At 48.1% G+C, this 19,846-nt stretch overlaps 7 protein-coding genes across 7 annotated transcripts; 4 read left to right on the top strand and 3 right to left on the bottom strand.

The window, feature by feature from the left end:
• Positions 1–1,089: 1,089 nt before the first annotated feature.
• On the bottom strand, positions 1,090–5,860 carry FOMMEDRAFT_109566 (uncharacterized protein). The gene is made up of 4 exons (XM_007267650.1): positions 4,486–5,860; positions 2,883–4,424; positions 1,630–2,821; positions 1,090–1,559 (listed from the first exon to the last, which is right to left on the bottom strand). The coding sequence occupies exons 1-4, from the start codon at positions 5,428–5,430 to the stop codon at positions 1,432–1,434; spliced, it is 3,807 nt and encodes a 1,268-aa protein (XP_007267712.1). The 5' UTR covers positions 5,431–5,860; the 3' UTR covers positions 1,090–1,431.
• A 1,610-nt stretch (positions 5,861–7,470) lies between these two features.
• On the bottom strand, positions 7,471–9,059 carry FOMMEDRAFT_21050 (mannitol-1-phosphate dehydrogenase). The gene is made up of 5 exons (XM_007267651.1): positions 8,628–9,059; positions 8,428–8,561; positions 8,264–8,357; positions 7,789–8,212; positions 7,471–7,726 (listed from the first exon to the last, which is right to left on the bottom strand). The coding sequence occupies exons 1-5, from the start codon at positions 8,992–8,994 to the stop codon at positions 7,666–7,668; spliced, it is 1,080 nt and encodes a 359-aa protein (XP_007267713.1). The 5' UTR covers positions 8,995–9,059; the 3' UTR covers positions 7,471–7,665.
• Positions 9,060–10,583: 1,524 nt separating this feature from the next.
• On the bottom strand, positions 10,584–12,609 carry FOMMEDRAFT_141392 (MOP flippase; the record flags this gene model as incomplete). The annotated part of the gene is made up of 8 exons (XM_007267652.1): positions 10,584–10,819; positions 10,888–11,007; positions 11,062–11,110; positions 11,157–11,404; positions 11,460–11,548; positions 11,601–12,234; positions 12,296–12,421; positions 12,477–12,609. 8 exons carry the CDS (start codon positions 12,607–12,609, stop codon positions 10,638–10,640), a joined length of 1,581 nt encoding a protein of 526 aa, XP_007267714.1. The 3' UTR covers positions 10,584–10,637.
• Positions 12,610–13,445: 836 nt separating this feature from the next.
• FOMMEDRAFT_87153 (agmatinase) lies at positions 13,446–14,975 on the top strand (the record flags this gene model as incomplete). Its single annotated transcript, XM_007267653.1, has 6 exons — positions 13,446–13,564; positions 13,614–14,286; positions 14,363–14,462; positions 14,518–14,585; positions 14,650–14,835; positions 14,895–14,975. 6 exons carry the CDS (start codon positions 13,446–13,448, stop codon positions 14,973–14,975), a joined length of 1,227 nt encoding a protein of 408 aa, XP_007267715.1.
• Positions 14,976–15,478: 503 nt separating this feature from the next.
• Positions 15,479–16,491, top strand: FOMMEDRAFT_21054 (uncharacterized protein). The gene is made up of 3 exons (XM_007267654.1): positions 15,479–15,639; positions 15,696–15,854; positions 16,050–16,491. Exons 1-3 carry the CDS (start codon positions 15,575–15,577, stop codon positions 16,285–16,287), a joined length of 462 nt encoding a protein of 153 aa, XP_007267716.1. The 5' UTR covers positions 15,479–15,574; the 3' UTR covers positions 16,288–16,491.
• A 198-nt stretch (positions 16,492–16,689) lies between these two features.
• On the top strand, positions 16,690–18,805 carry FOMMEDRAFT_21055 (uncharacterized protein). The gene is made up of 8 exons (XM_007267655.1): positions 16,690–16,964; positions 17,092–17,159; positions 17,224–17,266; positions 17,323–17,697; positions 17,748–17,891; positions 17,949–18,143; positions 18,194–18,298; positions 18,350–18,805. The coding sequence occupies exons 1-8, from the start codon at positions 16,843–16,845 to the stop codon at positions 18,627–18,629; spliced, it is 1,332 nt and encodes a 443-aa protein (XP_007267717.1). The 5' UTR covers positions 16,690–16,842; the 3' UTR covers positions 18,630–18,805.
• Positions 18,806–19,124: 319 nt separating this feature from the next.
• Positions 19,125–19,790, top strand: FOMMEDRAFT_134867 (histone-fold-containing protein; the record flags this gene model as incomplete). Its single annotated transcript, XM_007267656.1, has 5 exons — positions 19,125–19,136; positions 19,191–19,371; positions 19,433–19,537; positions 19,591–19,713; positions 19,768–19,790. The coding sequence occupies 5 exons, from the start codon at positions 19,125–19,127 to the stop codon at positions 19,788–19,790; spliced, it is 444 nt and encodes a 147-aa protein (XP_007267718.1).
• Between the last annotated feature and the right edge of the window lie 56 nt (positions 19,791–19,846).

Here is a 19,846-nt window from a genome sequence, read left to right on the forward strand (position 1 = left end):
AGTACAGTCAGCGTAGTGAGAGCAGGCAGACCTCGGAATATATAATGATCCTTGTAGTCACAAACAGCATGAAGTTAAAGCCGTCCCGCCAATTCCGAGTACTATATGAGGGTCTAATATTAGCCCACTATTTCTGGGCGCCTTCGCTATACATTCGTGTGATATTGATCGGAACGAACAAGAAGGTCCAATATTGAGGTTGACGTTTCTAATCAGGTTTGTATACCCTTGGCCAATAGTGAATATGTAATTGCAACCCTTCTACTAGTAAAGCGCTCTTTGGTCTTGTTGAATAAAGAGAAGTTGGATCCATAGGCAAACTAGACCTCCCGACTCACATAGTTCAGGACTGCACTCTGGTAATCCTGGTACAGGTATTCCTACACGTTGAACCTGCTGAAGGCGCATAATCGCATGGAAAAACTGAAAGACTTCCCATATTGACTCTTTACCTTGTACATATCCACCAACACGGACACAAGAACCTTTGGCCAGTCACCGGCAGACCTGAATTGCACAAATAAAGAGAGTCTATAATAGAACATGAGCTTCGGCCCTCAAGACCGCGTACGTTTGTGAGAGAGAGGAACGCATACCCTGAGAACTACCAATTTTATAAGGGAACAACATCTCAAAATGTACCTTGACCATTGTTACAATAAGAATATGCAAAGAGAAGTCGAGCTTCACTGCTTGACAACTGATTGCTTGAAACCTGTGCATTAATAGCCCAATCCTCTGTACAGAGACGATAACAAATGAAATTGAGTGACTGAGTCGCTTGCTCTGAGAACGAGTCTAATACCTACATGAGCCGTGTAGCACAGGGTATACGGTTAGTCTTGTTAAAGAAGTGTGATTGAAGATAGCGTGTCACCATATAAGTGTGTAAGGCGTTTGGATAAGATGCATTCAGTTGAGAACGCATAACTAAACCCAGAGGCTTCGTGAGTACGGGTTGTTGAGACACGACAGAGACTATCACAGACCACTGACGGACAGTAATGGAGGATATTAGATAACCCCATTCTGCCATTTGGAACTGTCAATGGTCTAATATAGCAAATTGTAATACAAGATGTGGGTCTGAGGTAACAAAACTTCAAAAGCTGCTGACACAAATGCTTACAGGAATGTCTAGAGACAAAGCAAAAACGGAACGAACGAGTACCGTGTGCGTAGAGCATATGCTACATTCAAGTGAACGGATTTGAAGCTATTGAGATAGTAAGCTGTAAGAAAAATCGAAATGCGCAAGATAACTGTAAGGAAAGCTGAAGCTTGGTACATAACACTACTGTATTGTACCATCAAGATCGCATGTAGGGTAGGGTATATTTAGAACAAAGAATCCGGAGTCCGTTTGTATTTACTGTACGTAGCTTGCAATGAGAAGAAAATATGTGTGTTCTAAGGAGCAGTGTAAAAGGTTTAATACTCGAAGTCTTCTGTGATGAAGTCAATGGATCCGCGCAAATCGCCCCGTGCAACACGACCTGGGCTGATCTGCTCGGCGACCAGCTTTCGCATGAGGGCATTGAGCGAAGTAGGTCCGCAGCCTGTAATTTATACGTCAATTAATACAAAAAAAGCCCGTACATCCACAGCGGAAAGAAACAAAGAGCTTACAGGCAACAGCAATTCGGCCCTTGGATGCTTCGACTTCATCGGCAAGAATTCGACCAAGTTTAGGCTTACCAGGACGTGCCCACTCAGATACGACCTGCAAGTCTCGCACTTCTTGAGGATCGAGTGCAAGTCCAGACCCTGATTCAAGTCCCGCTTTCGAGTCTAGCCCACCAGGACTCGAAGGATCCAGCCATCGCACACCACCAGGTGTCGCAGCAGTCGGTGTAAGCGACGGCATCGACGATTGTACTGTTGATTTGATTGTGGATGTCGATTGGGTAGAGATGCGACGCGCTGATTTGGGAGAATCCTCGTTTGAGCTGGCTCCAGGAAGACCGAACACGCTAAAGGAGGATGGCGGAGTGCGTGGACGAGGATGAGCCTGAGGATATGCGTGCCGATCAAATGCAGAGAACGCAGAGAATGCGGAATACATCGACGTAGCGGGGGAGACGGGTGAAATATCCTGTCCGTGAGTGTCGTGATACGCACTTGAAGAAGCGTAAGGAAGGAGTGGAGCAGTAGATTGCGACGACAGTCGCTTTGATGATGATCCCGATGCATACGTTTCCTCCGATGGAGACTTCGTATGTCCCGCATAAGCATATGGTTCGCCTCTCGCTTCAGCCCTTGCCTGTGCGTTCGCAACACGTTCGTTCAGTTCCTGCTTCGCCTTTGCAGCCTTCTGAGCCTTTCGCGTTCGTGCACGACGCATCTTACTTTCCTTAATGATTCGTCTGGAAAGCCGATTTTCGCCTGGCAACGGTGTGTCGTCATCGCCATCGAAATTCGTGTAGTCTAACATGTGCGTCTCGTGTCCCAGTTCGCCAACGCTATCCGCTGCTTCACCGTCATGCTTTCCGTTTCCAGTATCAGCATCGAAATACGAGTCAACGATACTATCGACTGAGATATCTGACGCATACGAATCGTCCGAAGATATTGAGGCACGCTGTCCATCGCTGACGTTCCTGCCTCCTCCCGCTCCGCCACTAAGAAAGCGTGGTGCCGGTGGTTTAAGCAGTCCATCATCTGTAACATCGTCGTGTCCATCTACGCTGCCTCCGCCAAAATGACTTGTTGGAGAAGTAAGAAGTCCTTGCGGCGGTCGGAAGTTAGTCACGAAAATATTAAGCTCAAGAGCGTCCGTTGGGATGGTTGTAAGGCAACGTCTGAGCGAGCCCACTACCCACTGCAGTCAAAGGCGAAAACATGAATAAGAGCTCAACAGAGAAAAATAGGTAAGAACAAACCTGTATGTGAGCATACTCTCTAACGAGCCAAACGAACCTCACACGCTGCGTGATCCACGAGCCCGTTTTCCCAACACCCCATCCACCAGGATGACCGCCCAGAAACCTCCCATCGCGCCCTGCGATGCACAAGCATATATATTCCAATATACTCAAACCAAAGCTCACACCCGAACCACCAGCGACGATGAGAACACTCGCATAGCGACCCCAGCGTGTTCGTCCCGCAGAACCAAATGGGCCGTCGACAAGCGCACGAAGGACAACACCTGTGTCCTGTGGAGGCCGGGAATCTGGAGGTAGAGATTCTCCGGGTGGAGAAACAAGACCTTGGGATTGTAGAGAGGAAACAAGATCCCAGAGACGTTTTGTCCAGCCCTTCTTAGCTCGCACAATCAATACGAGCTCGCGACCCGATTCTGTTTGTACAAGTTGCTTTCCCTTGTCTCCGGCTTCGTCATCTAATGCATCAGGGCCTACGTGCAGAGCTGCCTGCTCGTCACACACACTCGCAACAGAGAATGGATGCGTTGTAAACCGTGACACGGCTGGAATGCCAACCAGAAAATGTTGGCCGGGTGCCCAAGTCTGGTATCCAGGTGTTACCAATCTCAAGCGTATTGTGCGACCGGGTAGGAGTGTCGCGAGTGCAAATCCGGGAGGAGGTGCATATCTGCTCTGGTGAGATATCTTCGAGGGTGGTTGAGGATGAAAACGATGACTTAGAGCCGAGTTATGAGAAGCGGCCAAGTGACGCGCGCTAGTCTTTGGACCTGGACCTGCTCCGGGTGACTGAGCAGAGCCATGTTTCGAAAGGGCTGCAGGAGGATATATCGGTGTTGGTACTGGGGTGCCCGTTTCAATCTGCAAAGGCATCCGCCGCGCGTTTCCACCTGATGAGCTGTTTGTCTGCACTCGCGCAAGTTCGACCAACTCTCCAGGTGTAGGTGTTGGGTCGTCAGCGTGCGTGTCCGTATATATGCTTGCAGTCGACGCCGAAGCAGTTGAAGCAGGCCTACTATAGGAATCCGATCCTTCATAGGGATCCATTTCAGTTCCATTTGTTGGCCGACGAGGCGCAGGTGCTCGAAGTGGTAATGCATTCATTTCCCATTGTTCCTCATCCTGCTCTTTCCTCATCTCAAGAGGCCCTGAAGGATTTATGAGTGTTGCAGCACTGCCTCGCGAGGGTGCTGGCCGATGTACAACGTTACCTTCCTTCTCCGACGGAGACTGATATGTATACGGCCTCAAGCTCCCCATCCTTCTTGTCGACCTTCCACCCTTCTGGTTCGATCCATTGCTGACCTGGAATATACCATTGACATACACCCACCAACACAGCCGCCAAAAACGCTCGCCAACCCACAAAGCGAGAGCAGCAGCGCACCAACCCCATACCCCACGAGCAGGGTGGTGCAAAGCAGAAAACACGATAGTCATAGGTGTGAAGACGATGTGTACGAAGTAGAAAAGCTCGTAGTGCGGATTCCGGATGCAATCAAGGGAGAAGATCATTAGGATCGTCATCGAGATGAAAGCCTATCGGTCGCAGAAGTCCTGTCAGAAATTCAGAAAGGATAATTAGACTAAGGACACTAACCACCCAAGCGAAGCGAAACTTCTGGTACTGCCAGACATATGCGATAACCAACTTCCCCGTCATCACTCTCCGATCCTTCAACGTCTGCACAACCCAGAAAATGACATGCAGAATTGTGACAAACCACACTAATCTACCCACATAACGATGCAGGCGGATCATCTTGTCATGCCCGTACGCCACGAGACCAGGGATCCCGAAGAGTGCGAAGGGTGGCGCCTTCAGTGCCAGCACGATCACAAGTGGGTAGAGCGCAAACGCCATCCCGCCGAAACGTGCCGCCATAGTCCACCAAGATTTGGCTATATCGTAGTGTGCAATGAAGTTAAATAACGTCGAGTCGTTAATTTGTTGTTGAGCTCGCTTCTTCATAGAGGAGGAAGAAGAGAATTGGAATAAATTGAGATCGGGATTGATATAATCGGGGCCAACGAAGCACAGAACGACAGTAAGAACAATTAATGCCACAGCGGAAAGTATCTGTGCATTACTTGGAAGCGACCGAGGTTGACGATGCAGAGCTGAGACCGGAACACCAAGTCTCTTTGCCTCTGCTTCCATCTTCTGGAGTGTATGCTTCTTCCTCCACGTCCTCCGTCGAAGTGCCCATTTCGACCACCACGCGCCGATTGCAGTGACGCGCACCCCAGACCATGTCGCCCAGGAAAGCAGAAAGAAAACAACGCCAACAGTAAACCACAGGATGTACATGTACACATAGCTGTTCTTCGAAAGCGAGTGAATCCAGAGGTAAGCAGTTAACCAAGTGACGTCATCCATAAAATTTGGTGCGGTAGGGTTCGAAGGCTCTGCTGAGCTGGATGAAGAGGCAGCAGAAGCACGACCAACGAAGACATTAAGGACCGTGAGCACGAAGCCGGTGTGAATGCGGAAACCTGCAGGGAGTCCTGTGGCTCGTCCCATTCCAGTGAACAACTTCGCCATATTCTTTCGTACCTGCCGGGAAAGGCCTTCAAGCAGCTAGAATAAATGCGAAATGCGTTCCGGATATTCCCTCCAAAAGTGAAGTGGACGGAGAAGCCAACCACGATATACTTTGCAAACGAATGGAATCGAGGACGTTCGAGTTAGAAGAGAAAATGTAGAAGGCACAAATTCTGTTTGTCGGTATCTGGGGAGCGAAAAACAACGCGAGCTGAAGTTAGCGTCGGTTTAACTCACTCCACAAGATTGCGCGGATCGCTCGGAAGACGGACGCGCAGTTACCGTGCCGACGCCTCCTCAGCGTTAAGAAACAGTGTCGACAGCGAGCTGCTTTTGCCTACCGACGTATATGTGAAAGAACGAAGTGGGAAAAGTCAAGAGTGCGACATGAGAGGAGAGACAAAATGAGCGGCGGGAACGAGTTCCCGCGGGGACAAGTTAAAGGTGCGCTTCCAAGCCAGTCCAAGGATAAATATAATTTCACACCAGCAAGTTGCAACGCCGTGCGATTCTTCGGAACCGGACGCGTTCGGGGTGCGCTAATTCCTTCAAAGTCTGCTCACCCCAGAGATGAACATCGAGCTCGGCAGCAACGAGACTCCTAGCGAAGTGCACCGACTCATGTGGACAAAATGAGGTAGGGACTGGCGCGGATAGCTCTAACCGCGGATCCGCACCGCGGTTAAGATTCTCGCGGATATGCTAACCGCGGTTAAGATTCCCACAGCTACTGCAGATTTCGCGGTAGCCACATTATTGTGGTAGAAAAAAAATAAACCAACTACTTTCATTCATTCTGTTAATTCAACTACACAAAAAGTCAAAAAAAAATGTCTCAAATCAATTCACCAACATCTCCTCACTCTCATTTCATTCAAAATTACAATATGTCTCGAGTGCCAGTTGGCATCATTTCATCACCCACACCAGCATCATTCATAGATGCTGCAGCTGCTTCTATCACAGGAGAAGCTCTGCCTGTACAGCTTTCCGCACCAAAAACCTGGAGAAGAGTGAAGACTTCTATATATGATCAGACGGATGATCAAGTTTGGGTTTTAAGTGATGAAGAGATTATTAGTGCATTATATACTTTATTTACCCAAGTATCACTGCTAATTATACTGTGTATTGAAGCTGCCAGTAGAGACAAATGGAAGTCACCAGCATATGACCATTACAATGTCTCTGTGCACTAGTTTAATCAGGCAGGCTTAAAGAAACTCTCCTTCATCAAATGGCTGTTGGATCTTGGAATGATACCCCACTTTTTTCTAATATTAATGATGCTTTTTCAATTCTTGAAGCTAAAACATCTCAAACTACTGGTTCTTAAGTATATTTTCAATTACTTACATTAATTTTTCAATTATTTATATTTTTTCTTTGTATATTTTAATGTTGTTATACCCATACTAATTAGTGGAGTTAATAGTACATATTGATTGACATGTAACTACAAAAAGTGTGATAAGAAAATTAAAAGAGCAAAACTTACACCAGGTATCGAGCGAAGGTTTGCTTAACCGCGGCTACTGTGGTAGCCGTGGGAATTTTAGCCACGGATAAGCTTATCCGCGGTTGTTGTTGCGGTCAACGGTGACGGATGCCGCGCCAGTCCCTAAAATGAGGTGTCCAAGAGATGAGGTCATAGCCGGCGACGATCCCATTCATGGTTACTTTAGCGCTTATGTAATAGAGGCAAACACGTGCCTTCTCCAAATTGGACATCGCATCGTCTTGGACAGTCCGGAAGCATACAATTGCTGTGCATGTAATTTTCCTTGATTTCTCCTAACGGCGCCCGGCCAGGCTGCGCGCGCGATTCATCTTCTGACGCGGTGCAAAAGACGGCTTAAATATTGTGTATGCTTCTTATGCGGCCGTACATCGTTGTCATGTTCATTGATCATAACTTAGCGACACGTGGCCCCAAGCATGAGTATCCGCGAATGTTATTAGACCTCGTGAAACTCATTTAATTTTAGGTACTCTAATGAGAGAACCAGCACAGTCTTTTGTCGTTCAAGGCAGGTATAGAGGACACCGCAACAGTCATGGAACTGCAGATATATATAACAGACTTATTTTACACAGCTCCTAATGTACCACTACACAGTCACTTTTTTTTTACATATGTAAGTCTACAGCTACAACTTCAACCAGATTTTTGAACAAGCAACTTCCCTGCGTCGTTAGATCGTTCGGAGCACATCAAACTATGTTTAGGGAAATCTAGTGGACCTTGAGGACCACACGACCAGCAACCTTGCCTTGTTCCATACTCTCGTAAACGCTGATAAGGTGCGTTTTTATGTTAGTTCTAAAGTTATTGAGGTAATCAGCAAAGTAGCTCACTCCTTGAGGTCCTTAATGTCCTTCAGCTCGTAATAGACCTTAACGTGACCCGCTGCGGCAATCTCGAGCGACTCAATTGCATCCTGGCGGTTTCCGACGTAGCTGCCCACAATGGTGATGGACTTGAAGACCGTCCAGAACACATTCGCACCCAGTGGTGCATTCGGCAGGCCGACGACGACAAGCGTGCCCGTTGGGCGTAAGTAGTCGACCGCCTGAGTGTACGCACTGACATGCGAAGCGACAACGATCGAGGCATGGGGCCCGAGTCCGCCTGATGCAGCCTTTACATCGGCAACGAGGTCCTTAGACTGCTTGAAATCGATCCACGATTCTGCGCCAAGCTTCTTAACAAGCTTCTCCTTATCCTCGCCAGTATCGATCGCGATTACACGCAGACCCATTGCACGGGCATATTGGACCGCTGATAACGCCTGTGAGATTGGACGCACATGTGCAAATTATGAAGACTTACCTAAATGACCAAGTCCTCCGCCAGCACCAGGAATGACAACATAATCGCCAACTTTAGTGTTGCTGTTTTTCAAAGCCTTGTAGACAGTCACACCCTGAGATAAATTAACAGATTATCAGGACCAATCTTATCTTATCTGCATCTACTAAATTTCAGGTACGTACAGCACACAGGATTGATGCGGCTCCAGCACTGTCAAGGTTCTTGGGGATTGGAGTAACGTGGTGTACGAACGATACGACATATTGCGAAAACGTGCCATCAACGGTGTATCCACTGAGCTGTGCATTGACACAGTCTATGGCAAAGAATCAGTTCCGAAATATCTTTCACATGGTCATGGCTCTGAAGCATATGCACGCACTCATCTCCGCGCCTTTCCGGCAGAACTCGCAGTCCAGGCATGAGTTTGCGAGCCACTTAATGCCGACACGGTCTCCGAGTTTGACAGGTGAACCAGATGTGTTCTCGCCAATAGCGACGATTTCACCGACACCCTCATGCCCACCGATAAGTGGGTTAATGGGCGGGACGGGCCAGTCACCCTGCTTCGCATGCAAATCTGTGTGGCAGACGCCGGTGTGTGAGAGCCTGACGAGGCATTCGCCTGGCTTCAGATCCTTTGCAGACTTAACAGGGTGCTGCGTTTGGATCTCAATGTCTTTACCAATGGATGGCACGACAGCAGCGGTCTGCGTGGTCGGAATAGTAAATCCCGAGAGGACGGACATGATGGGACGAGATGAGCAGAAGGTACGGAGTTTTTTGAAAAAAGTTCGAGTGGAAGGTGAATATGAGCGAATAGGTGATGGAAGAGGTGAACGAGTGTATGCAGTATTTATAGAGTTCTTGATGCGGGTAATGGCGCGAACAGGAACAGAACTCATGGGAATCTCGCGATATAGACATCCGATCAATCTTCTCTTTTTCTATCATCGTTCTGCTTGGACCCTATCCAGTCATTTCAGGTAGTTTGAGCCCAGAAAGGGAGATGACCATCAGCCTAGGGGTCTCAGTCTCGTTTACCCGATCCCCGCGTGATCGTCATCGCGTTTTCTCGGAACGCGATTCGGCGAGACATGCAACCCCGCTTTAAAGATTTCTTCCGATATCATAGGTCACCTGCTCTATTCCTTCGTACTTGACCATTGTATAATACAGGAACTAAATTTCAATTCAGTTCAATGGCGTCCCAGTATCGTGTCGAGCTGCCTCGAGCTTTATCACTGGCTCTTCCGCCGCTCTTCCGCTCCGACACACTCCGAATTCGACATGCATATTCCAGTACTAAGTGCAATGCGATGTCAATCTACCGCGTTCCTGTTGATGATTTGACGCTATCGGCCTGACAGACTGTGTCTCACCCGATTATATTACAGGTCCCCCGCATTTCTGCATTCTTCCATTTTCTTCCCTTGGAAATCGGAACATGTGCGCTCGGGTGCACTCTCTCACATGAACGGCTACATAGCCTATGTAGATAGAGAAACGGTGCAGCGCTCAAGTATTTATTGTTCCGCATATTCAAAATGAATCAGCCTCTTTGCGTTACTAATTGCATATGATACATTCACGAAGCTTTGAACAGACTCACGTGTTCGCGTTATTATGGCTTGTTGACGCGCAGGACCTGTTTATACCAAGAGACTGAACGGCAAGGCCGGAATTATCTCCAGCTTCATTTATGTGCCCGAATGGCTTCATTGCATAATAAAGTTGTGCCAAATTGCACAGAATAAATGTTGATCCTTATTAAAGAATCTTGAAGTTTTCTCAATTAACGCATTATACTATTGAAACCACCACCTTAAATCAAATGAGAAATAATTTCCTATTCTATGAAGCATACATTTGTACTGTTGTATTAACACAATCCCGATATGAAGCATAAAGGTTGTTTCGGTAATATATTGCAATTCTCTCGGGAGTAACATGCAGAAATTTGTTTTTACTTTTTATGCTCATCAACGGGCATGTTCTTACCATATCGCGAAAATAAAATCAGCGTTTGTGAAATAGTGAAGCGGAGTTCGAAATTTTGAGGAGCGCGACGCGCGTCGCGTCTCAAAACATGGATGCTTTGAACATCAGCCAACTTGACACATTTCCAGGCGACTGCAAGCATCATACGTTAATTTCTGCTTTTCTACTGTCATGATGGGTTATATTTGTGGCTTGTATCTGTCCTGTTCACATGAATCAGGCTGCGTTACAACGGTCTTGCTGTTCGGCACTCTTTGAGATTCATGAATTCGCTGACCTCCTCCCTGATCTCGTCAAGTGTTCTTCTGTACTTGCAGCACATTCTATCTTATTGGCTCGTTTCTCAATGTTATTGCGTAACAAATACCGACTGCCCGCTTGATCCTCGAAACTAACATTCTCCAGCATTGACTTCGCTCTCCCCTGCTGAAACTCGAGCCTCGTATCTCCTTTTTGCGGCATCATCCGCGCGGTTCCGTTCTATTCCGTTCTGGACCTCTACATCCCAGTCTGTCCCGCGCCAAACAACGAGGTACAATCCAATCCCGACTATGAAGAGCGCAACGACTTGACCTGTCGGAAAGGTTGCCGCGATTAAATTTCTTTGTTCGTAGATTATATGGGACGTGGATGATACGCACCGACCCAAAGTCCTTGCAAACCCATGTGTGTGCGTGGACTGAATGCAAGTCCAATGCCCATGGGCAGTGCGAGAACATAGTATGCTCCAAGGTTGAATAGTGCACCAATGTGCTGTCGACCTATAAACGCGTAAGCATTACACTATGCGCGATACAGGATTGTTTTAAACGTACCAAGCCCTCGTAAGACACCACCACATGATCCTGCCAAGCCGTCTGCCACCTATCAACTCGTTAGGACGCGGACTATCCATGATTTAAAGACCTACCTGGAACGATGCGACTAGCGGCATCACCTTGCTTACTAACCGTACAACTTCCTCGTCATCGCTGAAAATATACCCATAGACGTTTCTTGCAGCCAACATTGTGGCCATTACGATTGCTCCAACGATTGCGCTCAACAGTGCGGATGCATGCCCGGCATGCTTTGCGCCATACGCTGAACGTGCGCCTATGAGGTTACCGACACGAGCTGAAGCGGCAACACCGATTCCAAACGGCAGCGTGTTCAAAACTGCTGTGATGGTAAGCACGCATTCAATAAAACAAATGACCCGATGAGGTCTGACTTTGATCTGTTGTCATAATTACTGATTGTGCAGCAAGTGACAAGGCTCCAAGTCTCCCCGCCGCAAGAGCAACAATCTCAAAAGCAGCCCTACACATAACTTCAGCTGGAAAATATACGTATCTGACAACTCCGTGCGTACCATTCCGTTCCAACCATCAAAATTCCAGGAAGGGCGAGCTTCAGAAACCTCCAGATTTCGGAGATATCAAGCGCTTCTCTCAGATGGAGGCCTCCCCATGTCTTGTTCCGCTTGTGTTGCGGCGAAAGGGCGGTAAGGACAATAAGGATGATGAAGGCAAGCCAGTAAGTTAAAGAGAGCGCGAGAGGTGACCCGAGCAGGCGAAAAGACGTATGATGAACAAGAACTAGATTGAGTGCAACATTTATCGGCGATACAATGATCAACGCAAACGTCGACAAGCGCATAATTCCTGTGTACTTGGTGAGCGAGCCGGCTTTAATACGAATATGGCGGCTACCTTGGCACTGAAGATACTTCTTCAGACTCTCGAATGCGATGTATCCCGGCGCGCCGATGATTAACACCCGAAGCACGCTTTGCACGTCGCTACTCAGACGTTCCTCTTGCCCGAGAGCCAGAAGAGCAGGCTTAACGAATATCCACAGCACGCCAACGGGAATGAAAAGCAGCCAAAGTACAATCAGGCATCGTTCGAAATGAATGGAGACATCGGAAGCTCGTTTCCCGCCAGTAAATGCCTGCGATCCAAAAGTGTCCAGTGCCGTCGTCCCGCCCAGGGCGATGCACCAACCTATGGTATCAGATCTTCGTTGTGGGATCAAATGGCTCCATTGAACCGGGAAAGAAGGTGCACTCGCCTGTGACAAAGGCGAGCATATAGGAAAACGCTGCAGCGGATAATTCATTGGGTCCTAGTCTTCCGGCTACGAGAACAGCGACTGTCTGAATCGAATTCTGCAGGATATATGACAGAATTACTGGATGACTTAAGCAAACTTGCGGAGTATGCCTAGCATGAAGAAGTAAACTTACCTGGCACAGAGTCGATGAAGAGAGAGATTACTAGTCGTGCGTTGAAGTCGCGCATTAATTCTATACGATCTTCTACAGAGTCCCCTTCATCGCTGGCTCGCAAATGACTCGACAACAGTGGATCTGTCTCCATAACTGTGTCGAAGAAACTTGGTTGGATGCAGGAAACTAGGTACTTGCTGGGGAGGAGTACCTTTCAGAGTATGTCCGTCTGTTTTCTTTTCCTGGTCCCCCACCTCCGGCTTATCACCCTATCGACGATAGCGAAATAGCTCTGCCGACGAGGAAGGAGGATTTATGACAACACACTCCAGAGTTTTAAATCATTCGGTCCGACTGATACATTCCAAGCGACAACGAGGCCCGGTTCTCCACCGGCGCTCTACTTGTTTCAGTCGTGAAAACTTACTGAAATCGCCTCATGGTATGCACTTCTCTCACGTTGGATGCTTGTTTGTCCAATAACTGACCATAAATTTTGACAGTACTTGTTAACGGAGTGAGTCTTCCTTGGCCGAGAATGATTCTTTCGTCCTCATGGCATGAAGGCCCCTCCTCATGTCCACAGTCAACCCGATCATGGGGCTCTGGGTCTTGTGGTTCCAGATGTGAAGACATGCCATTATGCCCACTTATGGACTCTCTAGAACCCACTCAAGCATGGAGCAATGGTAAGTTTCGCTTCTGATTCCCCCAAAAACATCCTGGCAACCTAAAGGGATCCTCATTACTGGCGGAGGCACTGTCGTGGATGCGGACGAAGTAGCACTTATCACAAGAATGCGAAAACGAGGCAGGTTTTCGCTATGGAATTGCCGGTCTATGGTGGAAATTTCAATATATTTTCCCGTGCCCCGCTGGATTTTGACGTTATTATTCACCGCACGTGTCCTGTCTCAGACAGTTAAATGCCCAGACATTCGGAGTGCGTCGCTCCAAGGTTTCGTTCCTCTAAGTCCAGACACCATGATGATCAACTCATTCAAGAGTCTCGTTGTAGCGGCGCTCCTTGTAGTCGTGAAGTCACATGAAAGTCATGATGATGACCAGATGCCGATGAGCTATGTCAAATATCCATACCAGGCTTCGTATTTCTCCAAAGATACAGGTAACGTTCTATTCCAAGCACTTGTTCAGTACTTTGAGCCTAACTGGAGAGCTAGTGACTGCCGACTCTATTTTTTCTGGGATTACTACGTTTGCCCGGCTTCCTTGGGTGCAATGCTTTGGGTCCGGAAAGGACGTTCCTTTCGATATCGCTTTCCTTGGCGCTCCGTTCGACACAGGTACCTCTTATCGTCCAGGTGCGCGGTTTGGACCAGCAGGCATCCGTGCTGGTTCACGTCGTTTGACACTGTACGGAGGATATAACGTCCCGCTTGCTGTCAACCCGTTCGCGAACTTGACTATCGTCGATTGTGGAGACATCCCTGTTACTCCGTACGATAATGCTTATGCCATTAAGCAGATTGAGGACGGACATAAATCGTTACTCCACCGCGAGCCTGCGACTAAGCTCGGAAAGGACACGGTTACGAACCAGCAACTTTTCCCGCTTGCACAAGATGGGAAGGAACACCCGCGGATTATCACATTGGGCGGAGACCACACGATAGTACTCCCTCTCCTACGATCCATCCATTCCGCTTACGGTGCCGTCTCTGTCATCCACTTCGACTCGCATCTAGACACTTGGAAACCAAGCGTCTTTGGCGGCGCGCCAAGTGCTCAAGCAGAGATTAACCACGGCACATACTTCTATTGGGCGAGCAAGGAAGGCCTAATCAAGAATGGATCCTCAATTGCAAGTGTCTTCGTTCCTTGGTTTTCTTCCTCCTTTGTTCGAAGAGAGTGCACTATGATCCTAGTTTGTCTGTTTGTTCTAGCACGGTGCGATTCGAACGACCCTCTCTGGCCTTGCGGACTATGAGAATGATGATGCGACTGGATTCCAGCGCATTGAAGCGCGCGAGATTGACACTATCGGTCGGTACCTCGAGGATTCATAGCATATTTGCTGCCACTCATTTTGAATTTGCAGGTACCGACGGTATCATCAAGAAGATCCGCGAGACCGTTGGTGATAAACCTGTATATCTTTCCATAGATGTAGGTTTCTGCATGTATGCACGTATCTCATTGGCAAAGTGACTGAATCGCATTTACATTTTAGATCGACTCTATCGACCCTGCCTTCGCACCAGCGACAGGCACACCAGAAACTGGAGGCTGGTCGACTCGCGAGCTTCGTACAATCCTTCGTGGACTTGACGGATTGCACATCATCTCCGCTGATATTGTGGAAGTTGCTCCTGCGTATGATACAAATGCGGAGTTGACAACTATGGCGGCCGCTGATGTGAGTGATTTCAAGAGGCAGTTCAGTCAATATGAACAAATTGACGATGTGATACTCAGGTGCTGTTTGAAGTTTTGGGTGTCATGGCTAAGACACCTCTCGGTAAGATTGTGAATACGACTTCTGAAGACGAGGCGTAGGTCATCGACCGACAAAGTGAAGGTTTAAGAAGGTAACCCAAGTTCATTCTTGAACGAGACAAAAATGGTCTCTTCCTATTTCGGCTTTTCTATCTCTTTTCCACACTTTAAGTTCTACGCTTTGCTTCGGCTCCTTCCTTTCCTTGTGCTTCTGTTTTTGTATAAAGAATGTTCATGAAACGAATAAAGTTTACTTGCCTTGAGTATGGCCTTACGTGACGAGGGCTAGAAGCTCACACGCGTCTATAAACGCGTCTATGCGGTCTACAAATTCATTCATACATTCGACGAATATAGAGACGCGAAAAGCGATTGCGCCGGCTCGGCTGCACTGTAAGAACGAATAGGATTTAGGAACTTAGAAGACAAGGAAAGGTGTAATTCGGGTAAATACGTGTGGACTGTAAGCGACAAGGCTGTTACAATTGCGTACGTACAAAGACAAGAAAGTATTGTAATTAGGGAGGCTGTGGCGCGACCAACCGCCTTGCGACCGAGACAAGACATCTGCCTTCGTCATTTTGATCAATCCTCTCAGTACGACTCCACTTCCTCGCGTTCAGCTTTTTTATTAGACTCCTTTGCTCTTTGAACACGTCATGTCTGCACATGAAACTTACCCGGTGGACGAAGAGCCTCAGCCGCGCTCGTCAATTGAGAGCAGGTCAGGATGAACATTAGCAATATTCTGTATAATGGCAAGAGCTGATCGGTGGATAGGAGGTCGAGGATGTCGAAGATGACGAGCAATAGCGTAGAGCCGATGCCTCCTATACCGTCTGCGCCGCCCTTGCTGCCTGAGACGAAGCTTGACGTTTCGTTGTCTTTCGATTCGATTATCGGGGATATCAACTTTGAGGGTGCGGATGTTGACCCAAAGTACGTCCTGTCTTCCTCTCTCTTCTTTCTTCATCTACTTTTACCAATAATTACTTATTTATTGTGTCTATGTGAATCCTCGTCTCATCTCACTTGTCATTGACGTTGTTATCTCGATGGTACGGACGTGATGCTATATATCGCCACGTGGCGACTTTGCTGCTGCTTGGACTTGTGGACGGATGGAACTTATAGGAAGAAAGAGCTAATGGAGAAACGACAGTCGAATGTGCTGAAACTCGCTGAAGAGAACGAGAAGCTGAATGCAGAGTTGAAGGCGATGAGTGAACGACTGGCTGCTGCTGAGCGGCGGACACAGGCGATACTTGCTGCTAGGGAACGGAAGGCGAAGCAGGGGTTGGAGAATTCGGAGGGTGGACAACAACACCAGCAGCATCAGCATCAGCAGGGGACGTCTGCGGGCGCATTCTGACGGTGACGAAAACACGGCATAATGACACTCATTTTATATTCTTGGTGTTGTTCTGTTGTGGTGCTCTTTCTTCTTATTTTCGACTTGATTTCTCGTTCTTTCCCTTCAAATTTCTTCTGTTTGTTCCCTTCATCGTTGCTCTGCTCGACAAGACACATGCATGCATTGTACCAGTTAATATACCCAGGGGTCCCTGGACTTCGCACATACACTTTTATACACTTATAAAGCTGAGATGAGATATCGAGAAGTACGAAATTACTGGATAAGACATTTGGATGTACATACACGAAGACGAAGACCTGCTAAAAAGCGCTAGGGTCGGCTCTCCGGCTCGGAACTCAGCACAGTATTAGAGATAATTGATAGATCTCCACTTGCTCTTTGCCCTCTTGTCCACTCCGCTTTCTCTGATCTCTCTTTCTTTCTTGGCCACTGCCCTTCCTGCTGCTGCCCGCCACCGCCGACGCGCTCGTTGCTGACGGATCTCTGCTTATAGAGTGTTTATCTAGCTAGCTTGCTACTCCTCCACTTGACGACGTCGACAACAACAACATGCATTCACCAATGTCTTCTTCGCGCCGCCCGTCCGAGCGTCGTTTCTCGGAGCGCAGGCCGTCGGGCGCGCAGTCCCGTAAGTCGTCCATCGATCCGTCAAGGCTCGTCCGTATGGACAAGTTGAGTGTCCTACCTTCCCAACGCCCCCTCTTCGCTCACTATACCTCACTATATGCGCCCATGCCACCCGATATTTTTTTCCTGTCATATGTTCTGGAATAAATGGATGCCACCCTGATTTTCCAGGATGACGCATATCGGTGGATCCGAGAACTTTAATGTCGTCTTTATTGGAGCGGGGAATATCATGTTTGGTATGTACATATGCGCTTTCATCAATTTGCAAAACAAAAAAAATTGAATTGGGATGATGAATAGGTTCGGACGAGGGACCGTGGAACCACTCGTTCCGCTTCGAACAGTGCGTGATCGCGTCCGATCCATATTCTACTCCCTTAACACATACGATGTCTCCAGCAAACTTGGCCCGCGTCTCAAGGTCATCGCCTTGATCGACCCGGCGGTCGAGCGCGCCCAGGCCGTGCTTAAGATGAAGTGCGACTCGTTCGTGGTGTCTGCATATAAGGACACGCGTATCTACAAGAACTTTGACGAGTTCGTCAAGAGTATGCCGGAGAAGCAACGCCCGCATGCGTTCGTCATTGGCAGCCCGCCGATGTTCCGTGGAAACACGAAACCCGGACGCGATGTGGAACTTCAGATCTTGAGGCACTTCCCTGGCGTTGCGATGTTCATTGAGAAACCTGTCGCGACGCACCCTGATGCAGAGGTTGACGAGGCTTTTGCTGTGGCGAAGGCGATTAACGATAGTGGAAGCATTTGTTCCGTTGGGTAAGCAATATTTACGATGAGTGTAATGGTAGGACTTATGAGTCCGACAGATACATGCTTCGTTATCTCAAAGCCGTGCAGATGATGAAGCAGATTATCCTGGACAATGACTTGACGGTGATGGCCACCGTCGCTCGCTATGCTTGTGCGTATGAAGCCATTGCGAAGCCCGACTGGTGGGATAAATCGAAGAGGTATCGTTTCGTGGTTTATTAATCGCTCTCTTGCATGAACTGAGGATCTGTTGCTAGCTGTGGTCCCATTGTCGAGCAGGGCACTCACTTCTGCGATCTCTCGCGTTACTTCGGAGGTGATGTTGATATCGAATCCGTCCAGGCGCATTCAGTCGAGTGGGATGAATTGCCGGGAAAGCTGTCGAAGATGTCCATTGATGAGTCAAAAATTGCACCGGAAAACAGAGTTCCTCGTGTCACCTCTGCCACCTGGTATATCAAGGTCTTTACTTTCCCATTTGTGGATACTTACGGTTATGCAGGAAATATGATAACGGCGCTGTCGGCAGCTTGACTCATGCTGTTTCCCTTCAGGGCACGAACTATAGCTGCGAGCTTGAAGTCTTCTGTGATGGATACTCGCTCAAGTGAGTTCTTGACCATGTACTATAGAGAACGCGAACTAATGGGCGACCAAGACTCGTGAACCCATATGTCCAGCCGACGCTGTATATCCGTCGCCCAGGAGATGACTATGAGGAGACACATCGTTTCCCAGATGACGATCCGTTTTTCTCGGAGGTCTCCAATCTTATCGACGTGATTGAGGATATTGAGGAAAACGATGAGGAGGCTGGCCTTATCCTGAGCAGTTACGAGGACGCATGTAAGACGTACGAATTTACGTGGGCAATCCGTCGTGCTAGTGAGCGCTCCATCAAGAAGAAGGACCAAACTGCGTCACCAGGCGGTGCATAGACGTAGATGTGTATGACAAGACTCAGGTTCTTGTTACAATGTTAGGTCAGGAAGACTGGATAGACGTATAGAAAGGAAATGCGGAAGGAAACTTGATTGCTGAAGAAAAAAATTCTTGTACTGCTTGACTTGTAAAGTGATTCCATTAGGCCGGAATATACCGTTGCTTGTCTCATGATTTCGCTTCCGTTAAGACGTTGAAGTGTTGTTGCCTCAGACACGCGTCGCGACGCGGAATCCGTAAGTCACGTGCCCGTCTGTTGTGTTAGCTTTATAAGGGCCAGAGCCGCGACGTCGAGCTCTCATCCTTTCTTCCTTCCACCACCATCTTCTTTGCTGCATCTTCGTTTTGTGATTCATAGTCGCATTGAAATCGCATCTCAAACAGTATGTTGCACCCACGTATGCTAATCAAATGAGAGAAACACGTTCTGACTGTGACTTGTGCTTTGACAGTACACCAGAGTCCTATTCTCGTATATTTAAATAATATCAATGGCCCCTAAGGTTGGTAAATGCTTTTGATAAGCTAGTTGGATGCTCATAAACTTACTCCGTTAGCCTGCTTCAACTGGTGGCAAGGCACCTCCCTCCACGGCCTCCAAAGCACCGCCCGCCTCAAAGGCGCCCGCAAAGACCACTGCAGATAAGTCTGCAAAGACCGCAAAGAAGGCTGCGTCGGGAGACAAGAAGAAGCGCAAGAAGGTTCGCAAGGAGACGTATGCCTCGTACATCTACAAGGGTACGTGTCTTGAGCTCGTGGCTTTGGTGTGCACACGACTGATGGCACGTCGTGTGAACAGTGCTTAAGCAAGTGCATCCTGATACCGGTATTTCGAACAAGGCGATGGCTATCCTTAACTCATTCGTCAACGATATCTTTGAGCGTATTGCAACTGAGGCTTCAAGTAAGTAGCATATGATGTGCCTTTAATGAATCTGATGCTGATGCGGCAAGCAGAGCTGGCACAATACTCCAAGAAGTCAACCATCTCGTCTCGAGAAATTCAGACATCTGTGAGGCTCATCCTACCGGGAGAACTTGCCAAGCACGCTATCTCTGAGGGTACCAAGTCTGTTACGAGTACGTATATACTCTTTCCCTATCGTGGGAACGTGATACTCATAGACGTTACAGAGTTCTCTGCTGGTGCGAAGTAAAGTGGCGACATTGTTTTGTGGCTTCTGGGTTGTCCGTCTGTCTTTCGATGTATTGA

This window comes from Fomitiporia mediterranea (genome assembly GCF_000271605.1).
Source record: "Fomitiporia mediterranea MF3/22 unplaced genomic scaffold FOMMEscaffold_7, whole genome shotgun sequence".
In the NCBI taxonomy this organism is placed as follows: domain Eukaryota; kingdom Fungi; phylum Basidiomycota; class Agaricomycetes; order Hymenochaetales; family Hymenochaetaceae; genus Fomitiporia; species Fomitiporia mediterranea.